At 38.8% G+C, this 12,368-nt stretch overlaps 1 protein-coding gene across 2 annotated transcripts in view; it reads right to left on the bottom strand.

Annotated features, from left to right (window-relative positions):
* The window catches only part of LOC124158065 (pleckstrin homology domain-containing family A member 3-like), a 47,131-nt gene that overhangs the window by 6,324 nt on the left and 28,439 nt on the right, over window positions 1-12,368 (bottom strand). For both annotated transcript variants that reach the window (XM_046533239.1, XM_046533238.1), the window contains one exon: window positions 4,392-4,561. In XM_046533239.1, coding sequence (XP_046389195.1) covers window positions 4,392-4,561 — 170 coding nt within the window. The remainder of the gene's footprint in view (window positions 1-4,391; window positions 4,562-12,368) is intronic.

Below are 12,368 nucleotides of genomic sequence, written 5' to 3'. Positions count from 1 at the left end.
TCGGCTGAGATGCTTGTATTATCTGATATTAGCTTGGCTCTATGGACCAAGGTAGATAATACAGCGGCCTTCTGCGATGGATGGTGGTGGCTCTGTCCGTTGAGATACAGGTCAGTATGCGTTGGCTTCCTATGAACGGAATGACCTAGGCTCCCATCTTCTTTCCTATGTATTAGGATGTCCAGGAAAGGAAGTCGCCCATTCTCTTCTACCTCCATGGTAAATGTGATGCCCGGGTGTTGGTTGTTCATATGTGTCAAAAATTCCTGCAATGCAGCTGTACCATGTTGCCAAACTAAAAAGGAATCGTCCACATATCTGAAAAAACATTTTGGACGGCAGGGAGCGGTATCGAGGGCTTTTCTCTCAAAATCTTCCATGAAGAAATTAGTGATAGCCGGTGATATTGGTGAACCCATTGCGACTCCATCCATTTGCTCATAAAAAATATCCTCAAAAGAAAAATAGGAAGAAGTGAGCACATGATGAAAAAGTTTGACCATCTTCGTATCGAATTTACTCTCTAGCAGACTCAAGGTGTCAACAAGAGGGACCCGCGTGAAGAGAGACACCACATCCAAACTAACCATCAAATCGGTAGGATCTAAACGAATATCCTTAAGAGTGTTCACAAATTCTATTGAGTTTTTCACACGGTGTTCACTGAGACCCAAGAATGGTGTTAGGATACCCGTAAGATATTTGGCAACGTAATATGTGGGAGAGTTAATTGCGCTGACAATCGGCCTCAACGGTGTTCCTTCCTTATGTATCTTGGGCAACCCATAAAACCTAGGAGGCACTGGTGCTTGAGGTAGCAGGTTCTTTGCTGTCTCTGGTGGCAAACTCATTTCTTTAATTAACTTTGAGGTCCTTCTGGCGATGATATCCGTAGGGTCTCGGGGTATTCTCCTGTACGTACTGCCACTAAGTAATTCCAGAACCTTTTGACGGTAATCATCACTTTTCATAAGAACGGTAGCATTTCCCTTGTCCGCAGGAAGAGCAATGATTGAAGTTTTTCTTCTCAAAGAATTCAGAGCATTCCTCTCATTCTTAGAAAAGTTGGCTTTGGGCAGAACTGCATTTTTAAGTACATGAGAGATATCACTTCTTACCTCCTCGGCTGCATCACTGGGAAGTTTCCGAATTGCTTCCTCTACCCCTCCAATTATATCTCCAAATGGAATATTTCTTGGAGCGGGGGCGAAATTTAGTCCCTTAGAAAGAACTGAAAATGTACCTTCATCAATCCTCTCATCAGTTAAGTTAACAACTGTCCGGTGGTGATCAGTCACATAGGTTTATAGGAAGCCAACGCATACTGACCAGTATCTCAACGGACAGAGCCACCACCATCCATCGCAGAAGGCCGCTGTATTATCTACCTTGGTCCATAGAGCCAAGCTAATACAGTGGAACCTCGATCTGTCGTTTTTCAGGGGGATGGATGAAAAGAACGATGAATGCGGGAAAACGATAAATGCGGGAATGGTTGTCCGGGTTGCCTATGTCCCAGGATCCGCTGGATTTTTGCGAATTATGACATTCATTAATGGATTCAAACGAGATTTCAGCTGATTTCAGGAATATTATTACTTTATCGAAAAAGTCATATTGTTGATTCGACTTATCTCTCTTTCTAATATCCTAAGGGAACAAGCCGCCTTGCTAAAAAATTTTTGAACTCAACTCGGAATTTTCACTGCTATTTCACTGTAAACATTCTTATCCATCAAATGCCATTTCAAGTACACGTATTTACGCGAGAAATGTGCGTGTTATGCCTCAAACAACTGATTTCGCCGTCGCAGTGATTGGTTATGAGATGGATCAAGAAGGCCAAAAATAGTTTATTATTGGAAATGTTCCTTTCTAGCAATGAAATTTTTAATATGATAGAGGCAATGTGGCGTTAATCGTCAGCGGCACGCCCACCTGATCCTCGGCTTCATCCCACTTCTTGTTTTCACCTGGGATCTCGCTCTACCCCCACCCCTGCCGTGATGTGCTACCGGACAAACCGAGGCGTTCTGCAATATTCACGCATTCTAGCCCGGATTTTTTTCTTCATCATCAATTATTTTGAGTCCATCTTTTAAAGTTCTCACTTGTATCTTCGGAAGGGCCATGGTCCGAAGACGAATAAGAATAAAACTAATAAAAATGAAACCGGACTCCATTGAACCCACACGGAAAACACTCGCTAGTTTTAAGTCAACCCACCCCGGAAAGTACGGAACCACTCGTACGAGGTGAAGTTCGGCACTAATGCTATCGCGTACGGCGTAGGCAGAGCTTACTGCAGAGGGTGAAGCATGACCATATGACTGCGCAATTAAATTTTTTATCCTATAGAGAAGGCAACTTACCCACTCATTTCTAACAATAAGTAGCGTAGCTCTAGATGAGCAGATGAATTCAGATTGCTAGTCGAGAGAAACAAAATATTCTGAGAAGACATCGCTTCGTTAGCAACTCAGACAAGTGAAACTTGTAGCATAACTCGTAAATTGTAACCAGACTCGTAATTGTTTTCGAAAAAAATCGCATCAACTTCCGTGAAGCTCACTATCAGCTGCGAGGATATCGGTACATATTCGCCAGAAATCACCATCGTATTATTCCAACTATTTCCTTGCTTAAAATGCTTAAATAACGTTAGAAATACGTCGTGTTTGGTATCAATCTTTACTAAATTACGTGCACATCACTAATATCTCAATATAATAAAAGTATAATACCAATTGCCGAAATTGATTTTTAGATACCTTTTGGGCTAATAGGTGATTCATGCAGCAGTTGACCTCCACCTTTGAAGCGAGTCGGCTAAAAAAAAGTTAGCGGTCGAGAGAGGGGGAGGCGTGAAAAAGGTTTCTTTTGTTCTCGAGTAACTTGATATTTTCTTTCGAAGCTAAGGTCGTCGTAATACGATCCCTGATCGAGCTGGGACCTTTTTTTTTCGGAGAAGAAGAAAGCTTCAACCGGGGAGGGGGGATACCGAATCTTGGGAAATGCGCTTATGTAACTATCCCACGGCACTCTGCTTCTCCCTATCGCATTTCAATGTCCTGGGGAAGATTCAAACTATGTGTCTGTCGTAATTAGCCATAAATAACACGTAGTAAACACTTCGTCTCATTTTTATCAAACGATGAATGCGGGAAAATTATTCGACGGGACCGCGATCTTCAAACGATAAATGCGGGAAAACGATACTTCGGGGAACGATAGATGCGGGAAAAAATTACATTGTCTTTATGGAACTTAATTTGGGACCAGGAGCGGCGAACGATGAATGCGGGAAAACGATGAATGCGGGAACGATAAATCGGGGTTCCACTGTATCAGATAATACAAGCATCTCAGCCGAGTTAGACCACCTTAAGACAACATTTTTACGGAATGGCTATGGAAAACAAGAGATTTTTAAGGCCCTAAGCAGATTCAACATAAAACAAAAGAGTTGCCCGGATGAGCCGCCTGAAAAACCGCTATCAACAGCCTTAATCCCATATGTGTCAACCATATCTGGTAAGATCCACCGCATTCTACGACGGTATAATATCAAAACTGTCCATCTGCCACCACCTAAATTAAGGCACCGCTTGGTGAGGGTGAAAGATCCGATTGGGTTGAAGACACCAGGGGTTTATGGAATACCTTGTGAATGTGGTAAAATGTATGTGGGGGAGACAGGCCGAACGATTGAGACGAGGCTGAAAGAACACCGGAGATTTTTCAGATTAGCGCAACCAGAAAAGTCGGCCGTGGCGGAACACAGCATTAATGAAGACCATGCTATTAAATGGGACGACACCAAAATCCTTTGCCATGCTCAACGTTACTGGGACCGCGTAGTTAAGGAAGCAATAGAGATCCGCCTCAATCCCAAAAATTTCAATCGGGACACCGGCTTTCATCTAAGCACTACATGGAGACCTGTAATCAGCTGTATGAAAAACATAAGGGTTAAACTTGAAGAATTTCAAAAGACCTACAGCCAATCGGACGACACCTGAGCCGTATTGTTGTCTCCGTAAACGGTCGATCCTGTTCAGTGTGAAATTGAACTTCATTCAAGTAACACAGCCTTGAGGATGGAAGACAAGTCGTCTTCCGAAACGTCGGCTTACATAAAAGCTTTAACCTGGATGCAAACCCGAGAAATATTTGTCAGAAGTATTCACCAGGAAAAACTTAAATTGTTTAAGATACTATTTAGTCACTGAATTAATGCATTGCATGCTTTATTTTAGTGCACAACACTGGCAGTTGGTAGTACTCATCAATTTAAACAGAGATTTGTAGGTGTAAAAACAGCAATGCATAAATTCACGATTTACCTATACATAATTGTTGAACAAACATTTTGAAAAATGAAGGAGTACCTCCAGGTGGGGCTTGGCTGATCCATCAGAGATGGCATTCTGATTGTCCTTGATGAACGAAGAGACAGCTTGGATCTCATGCACCTGCTGGATAATCAGGTCACAGTAGAGCCGCAACTCTCCCCTCCTCGATCGAAGGGCTGCATACACACTCTGTGCATCATTAACACCTAAAGGCAAATAAATTGACAGTAACATATATGAAATGAAATCATCCAGTTGATGGGTGACCTCGTCCCCTCCTTAGCTATCAATAAGACCATAAATATACAAAATGCACCACATGTGTCTGAAAATAATTTGAGTATTGCAATGAAGGATTGTGTGGCACACAAACGACTGCACGTATCTGCGCGGTTCATCAAAAAATGCAACAGGTTTACAGACAGCGTTACCCAGATGTTAAGCGAATAAGGCTGAGAGTTGCTGGAGACTCGGAGGCTGCACGCTAGGCTTAGATTGCTTTAACAATTGAGATCGGATATCTTAAAGAGCGACACAGAGAACATAATATTAGAGCACCACTATATTTCCAGGTCCAACAGAAGCGATAAATTAAGAGAGATGTTTTGCCGAACGGATAGATATGGGAATTTGTTTTTCCCCTGAACTATAATGGACTCTATGCTATAAATGCTAGCAGTAATTTCCTTATAACACTTCCTTTTCATGGGTTAATGGCTGGTGTCATAACACCCCTTGCCTACACGCCTTTTAGGCGGCTTGAAGAGTATTGTGTAGATGTAGATAGCAATAATATTGTGCAGAGCTATTTAAAATTCTGACACAAAATGCTATTGAATTAGATAAGACTATTACAAGCCACCAATTTTCCGGTTTTGTGCAGCAAGAAATGTTATTCCATTTCTCATTTTCATAATGAGGAGGCAGTTCTTTGGCATAAATGGGTCATAATTTCACAACCAGGCCTCTAGTCACCATTCAAAAATGGTACATATTAAGTAACAGAGAATAAAATTGGATAATTTCAAACAACTTGTTAGTATCTTACACGAGGAGCAGACAATTACATGACAATGAATTTGAGCTCATTTGTCAACACATCTGATATACAGTGTCAGCTTAGACTGCTTCAAACACTTGCAAGGGGAGATTACATACCTTGCTCCGCCTTTTTCAATGCCGTATTTTTTATGGCATTTGGAATGGCAAGCACATCTCTGAACTTGCAGTGGTTCCATTGAATGGACCTTAATTTGGCTGTAATTAATCAATTTGCATGCAGTATGTACTTCTAACAAGCCTTAAATAATTCCAAAATAGCCCTCCATTCAGCAGATCGGTCAGTTGGGATGGTGGTTAACATCGATGACTCTCATCTCAGGGGCCAGGGTTTGAGGCTCTATCACAGAAGTATATTTTGTAGTCTTCATTTTGATCATACGGCGATAAATTAATAATTAATGTTAATTGCAGCAAGCATAGGCATGAGACAAATTTTTTATCATCATGGTGTTAAGGTATTTAACCCTTTCCCTACGAACCACGTTTCCACGGTTCGAATTTTCTGGCGCTAAAGGCCGAAGGCCGTGTTTCCACTGCTTGAATTTTTCGATGCTGAAGGCCAAAGGCCATGTTTTCACGGCTTTGCGGTCAAGCATGCCAAGTGGGTCCCAAGTGCCATTAGGGTCCCTAGGCACGAGAGGTCCAACCCTCTCTTATTGTCCTAGATCTTGAATTAGAAAAGAATGCCTTTCCAACAATTACTGACAGGGACTACCTTGTTTATACAGGTATTTTTTGCAAAATTCAAACAGAGCAAAACTAAGTGTTTTATAACAATATTTGAGAGTAGCTAATATTCTGGGCACGATGACTTAGTCTACCTGACCTTTCAGCACAAGACCTATATCAAAATCAATAATATTTTTTTCATTGAAATCACATTGGACAAATCCTTGAAATGGTCTAAACATACCAAAATCTTAACCACCAAATACAGTCAGACCTGGATTTAGCACCTTCACATTTAGCGTTTTTCCACATTTAAGGTTTATTTTTTGAGGTCCTGATTCATTCCCTATTAAAACAATGTAAAACTATCCTTGTTTAGCATTTCTACATTCTGCATTTTTCCACATTCTGCGTCATCAAATTTTTCCCCACACAAGATTTTTTTTACCCAATTTAACATTTTTTCTTAACAGTTCATAAAAATTATCATTCAAACATTAATGATGATTGTCACTGGCATTAGTTTTGAATAGGACACGAGTCCGTAAGGTTTCACATGAAGATACTTGGTCAGTGATGCACCGAGGGGGGGGGGGGGGGTTTGGAGGATATAAAACTCCCTCCAGAGCTCAGGGAAATTTTACTTAGTTGGATTGATATTACTAACAGAATAGTGAAAGGATTAATAAAATATCCCTCAGGAAGCCGAATAACTCACCATTTTGAACCATTTATCTTAAAATTCCACAATTTATTAATCTCACACCTACCGCTTATCCTGGTGGGTATTCCATACCCCACACACACCAGTATTAGTTGCACCTAAACCCCCCCTAGCCTTAATTCCTAGCTGCGCCCATGCTCTTGGTAATACATACATAATTATACAACTGCATTTTCTTAATTTCTTTACAAGACAATGATGATATGGCAATGATATGATATGGCATGAAATCATTGAAATTTTCCCAGGAGAATAGGGTTGTGGAGAAAAAAATGAACGTAGAATTGTGCACCACTTAAAAAGTTTACATGCCCACAGGAGTTAAATTTTCCAGAAATGCAGATTAGAAAAATTTATTGCTATCGGCATTTTCACTATTTCTTGCGTGACTTATGTCCTCATATTCGACAATAGTCAATATTTTTCTAAATGAACTTTGTAAATCATGTTTGTGATCAAGTTGGCATAGTAACAGGCAACTGAAACCAAAGAAAATACAAGGAAAAACTCTTTCACAACGCCACAGATTGACCAGCATTAGTCTCATAGATGCCATTGGCTTATTGAGAGCATAGGCCATTGGTCTACCATTCTAATCAATCTCTAAGCTTCAAAGAGAAAAATTATTGAGGAGGTGGATAAAAATCCTCACTTGAAGATAGTTGACTTGGAGAAGAAGCTGCTTGTACCAGTTACAACCTTGAACGACATCATGATAAAAAGGGAAACAATTTTAAGAGAAGCCGCATCATTGGGTGTTTTATCTAAGCGTCGCAAGCACTCAAAAAAGTCCCCGTTTGAGGAACTAGAGAGCCAAGGTTCTTAGAGTAAAGGTTGCCTCATTCGCGACTCAGGCTCCCATTGGCTTGACGTCACTGTAGACCCAACTTCCAGCGCCATTTCAAATTCTAGCCTTTCCACGGGCGTAACTGCTTACCGCAGCGAGTTCTTGAAGTTACCCTCTATCGAACACAATGAGCCAAATTTTAAATTGAACGCCGATTTATGAAAACAATAATGTTAAGATTTAAAAAAAGATAAATTCGTGTATTCAGACGCTATAATTTCCTAATTAAGTGATGAAATGAATTAGTAGAGTGTGCGAGTTAATTCCGTGTCCACACTTCCTTCCTGTAACTCTCAAAACACTGTTTTCCTTGCTACTTCCGCAATATAATTTAAACTTAGATTAATATGGCTGGGAGGAAAATACGCAAAAAACAAATTAGTTGCTTCAAAAAATTACAGTTCCGCCACTTTTTAAATGGAAATTACGCTCGTTTTCATTCCTCACCGGGATTTGAAAATATATAAGATAAAGAAAATTATGCAAGAGGACATTGAAATCCTTTACTTCAATGGGAAGAAAAAAATAAGCATATAGAGTGAAAAGAGTTGTAAATTTACCGTTATTACCATTTTCAAATCATTCATAATAGGAATTCAAAGTGATCATAAGTTAAGCAAAAAATCATACAGATGAAACGGAACTAACTTCAATATTATGCTGAGAGAAATAAGAATTCCCTGGTAAAATAATTTCTAGAAATGGTTAATGAACCACCAACAATTGCCGTTATCAAAACAGTACTATAGTTGCCCGCTTGAGTGGAGAACAGCCTTCGAATCAGAGGACTCTTCTCTATCTTAAAACTCACAGAAAGTTTTCACTGTAGCCTTTGGTCAAAAAACCTAAAAGAAAAATTTTTCATGGCACCAAAAAGCACTGCAGGAAACAAATTCGATAACTTACACTGACAATTGCTGAAACAATAACTTAGCCTAATGCATATCAGCTATTTGGTCGATCATAAGTCTGTTGTAGAAATTTAGCTCCACCGTCAAGGTTCATTTTGAAGAGGGTATAAATAATAAGACTCAAGAATTTATGTAAAAGGATATACTAAACAATTTTTTAAATCTTTTTAGTGGCACTACCAAAGTTGCTTTCCTTGTTGCATTTTTTTGTTCAAACATTTTATTCTTGTAAAGACCCTCTACTTGGCGTAACATTTAATAATTGCTTTGTCCAAGATGGAGACACGTGCTGTACAGCACAGAACATTGGTAATTTGTCGAATTAGTTCTAATTAGATGGTAGAGTCTACTTCAATACAGTTTGCAGGTAAATATAAACGCGAAAGAGTACATAAAAATATTATATGGTTTGACTCAAGTCAACATTTATAAGTTTATAAAGGCTATTTTCACCAATTTGCTAGTTCGAGAGAAAATAATACGATTAAAATTAACGTAAGTTTCTTTTATGTGAACTACGATTTAACACTTGATTCCTGATAAATATTTTTATGCACACTAAAACTTTTATGTACCTAAATTAATAAACAATTTTGCGCAACCGTGGCCTCGAAAATTTCTCAATAGCTCTCAAAGGCATACGAAAGGACTCAAATTTACAGACTTAGTAGCAGAAATTTGTTTACCTGATATCTTACCATTGGCACACGATGTTACTCATAGCATACGAGGTAAAGGATGAATTTGCAAAATAGTCCCTGCATGAATGAGTGCGCAAAATATTAAGTTCAATTTGCCTTAAAAGGGAAGAATTCCCGATTTTCCAATTCAATAGGGGAATCTAAGTTCTTGATTACGAAATCTTTAGCATATCCACTTAGTTTGTCTGACTGATTCACTTTCACCACTTTTTTCACATGTGAGGGGGACGAGACACAGTCAATGATTCGATTAGTTAATATATACAATGAAAAGATTTTTCAATTTAAGCATCCGCCTGTGATATGAGACATTCCGTCCAGCTTTCTTCGTTTTCGACAAGCTGTTGGAGCACGTTGCCACAGTACAATGGGAGCCTGGCATATCCGACGATTAAAGGCGCTCTTCACCCACAAAAAGTTCGTCTTATGAGTAGTGGATTACAAAGACAATTACCAGTGAAATTGCAGGAAATGTGCTCAGATTCGCATTAAACACAAGGCGGCGCAAGGTCTCAGGAACTTATTCTCTCTCAATTTCTAGCGTGTAAACAATGAAATGGCTAGGACCAGCTGGGATACAGGGTCTACAGTGACGTAACGGGACTTCTGCTGGCACATGCGCGGTTACGAATGAGGCAACCTTACAGTCTAAGAACCTTGCCACAGAGCCACCTACTCCCCTGGTGTCAGCAAGCCAGAGCTAGCAATTTACCCATAAATGGTGTTATACTGAAGGAGAAAGCACATGAAATAGCTACAAGACTTGGTGTTGATGATTTTACCAGATCCAGCAGATGGCTCAATAGATTCAAAGTTAGGCATGGACTGGTGTTCAAAAGTGTGTGGTGTGAAAGCAGCAGTGTAAATGAAGAAACTGTGGAATCCTGGAAAAGTGAGCGAGGGAAATTAATTGAAGGTTATGAGCCCAGAAACATTTTCAATGCTGACGAAATTGGGCTTTTCTTTCCCTTCTACCTAACAAAAAACAAGCTTTTAAAGGTGAAAAGTGCTATGGTGGCTAACCAAGCAAAAAGAGATTAACAGTTCTTTTTTGTTGCAATAGTGATGGGAGTGAAAAGTTGCAACCAGTGGTGATTGATAAATTTGATAAATCAAGATGCTTCAAGCACGTACGATCATTGCCATGCAGGTACTTCAGTAGCAAAAAGGCTTGGATTACCATAGATTAATTTCACGACTTTTAGAAATCCCTTGATGCCAAAATGGGATCGGCCAACCGAAAAATAATCCTTTTTATAGACCGTTAATGTGCAGCGCATTCTCATGATACACATTTCTTGAGAAATGCAAGGGTGGAATTCTTTCCAGCTAACTGCACAAGTGTTTTACAACCATTGGATTTGGGTGTTATCAAAGTTTTCAAACAACTTTACAGAAGTGCACTGGTAAGAAAGGCAATTGTCTCAATAAATTGTGGGCAACAACAAGCCAAAATTAATGCGTTACAGGCCATCCATTTTATTGCAAGTGCATGAGAGAGGGTGAATAGTCACAAACTGTTTCACTAAAGCGGGTTTCCTGAATACCACTGAAATAGATAGTGATTTACAAACTTTAATTGATGATAATGAATGGCAAACTTTGAATTCTGACGTATCATTTGATGATTTTCTTGAATGTGATGATGAAGTGCAGACCAGTGAGATTGTCCCAATAGGTGAAATTTGTGGTGAATCGAATGAAACAGACTCTAACTGCAGTGAGGACGAGAATGAGGAAGTTCTGGCAGTGGCTACCTTTTCAGAGGCTGTGGTTGGATTGGATAAATTAAGATCGTAATTTCCATCTGTTGAGAACCATCAATCCATTTTATTGACAATATCAAAACTTGAAAATGAACTGCTTCTCAATTATGGCAAAAAAATAAGCAAACTAAGATCTCAGATTTGTTTTTAAAATAAATGTTTGTAAGTATAATTAGTCTCTCTTAAAAGTTTTTAAATTAATACTGAATTTGTGAATAGGCATAAAGCTAATGAATTGTATGTTTTGTTTGGGATTATTTTAATTTTTGATTCATATTTTTTTGCCTTGTTACTGAATAAATGGCTAATGAAAATTGAAAACATTGCCCAATAGATCACCAAATTCATCATATGCCTCGTGTCCAATTTTTTTACATTTGCTATTGGTCAGCTCCTAGGACTGTTATGTTTTTAAGATAATTGTTATGATAAAACTTTTTCTTTACTCTTAAAACATCCACAAATTGCAGAAACGTTTCTTGGGTTTTCCACCGCTTGATGTTGTCCATGTCTCCCAACGTTTCGAGCAGCGGCTTACTGCTTGAAACGTCGGGAGACATGGACAACATCAACTGGTGGAAAGCCCGAGAAACTTTTCTGCACCTGATACGCCAGGAAAACCTAAGATCATACAACCACAAATTGCTTATCATATTTAACTTTACACCCCATTTTTTGCCGTTTTCTGAAAGTTTCTTCCAACCTTCTTTGGGAAAAGCACAATGATTAGATGAAAAATGTTGCATATGACTCCTTTTAATTACTTAAAATTATATTTCATGTTCATAGAAAGCTGTTCCAATCATACAGCCTCAAAAATGGCAGATACTTATTTAGTGTTTTTCTGCATTAAGTGTTTTAAATTTTGTCCCCCCCTGAAAAACCTTAAATCAGGCTACTACTGTAGTCACATACTATCTATCAACTGCGCCATATACAATTAAGTGTTCCTTAGAGTGTTCTAAAATAAGTGTACTATGCTAACTTTCAATTCTTAATCTCTTACAGTTTTATTTTCCAGGGTGACAGTTACAATAGCACTGAGGTATTTATGATACAAAATAAAGCTTTGAGAATTATGTTGAGCTTAAAACATAAAGAATCTTGTCAGCCTCACTTTCCCAGATAACACACACTTCTGTAATACAGCTGTAAGAATACACCAGTTATACATATGTATCTATACAGCTGTATTACACATGTATTACTCGCGTATTTTTACATGTGGAAATGATACACATGTAATACAGCTGTAAGAATACACCAGTTATACATATGTATCTATACAGCTGTATTACACATGTATTTTTCGTGTATTTCTACATGTGGAAAT

The sequence above is a fragment of the Ischnura elegans genome, chromosome 4 (genome assembly GCF_921293095.1).
Source record: "Ischnura elegans chromosome 4, ioIscEleg1.1, whole genome shotgun sequence".
Taxonomy (NCBI): domain Eukaryota; kingdom Metazoa; phylum Arthropoda; class Insecta; order Odonata; family Coenagrionidae; genus Ischnura; species Ischnura elegans.
This window is presented reverse-complemented; position numbering and strand designations above follow the sequence as displayed.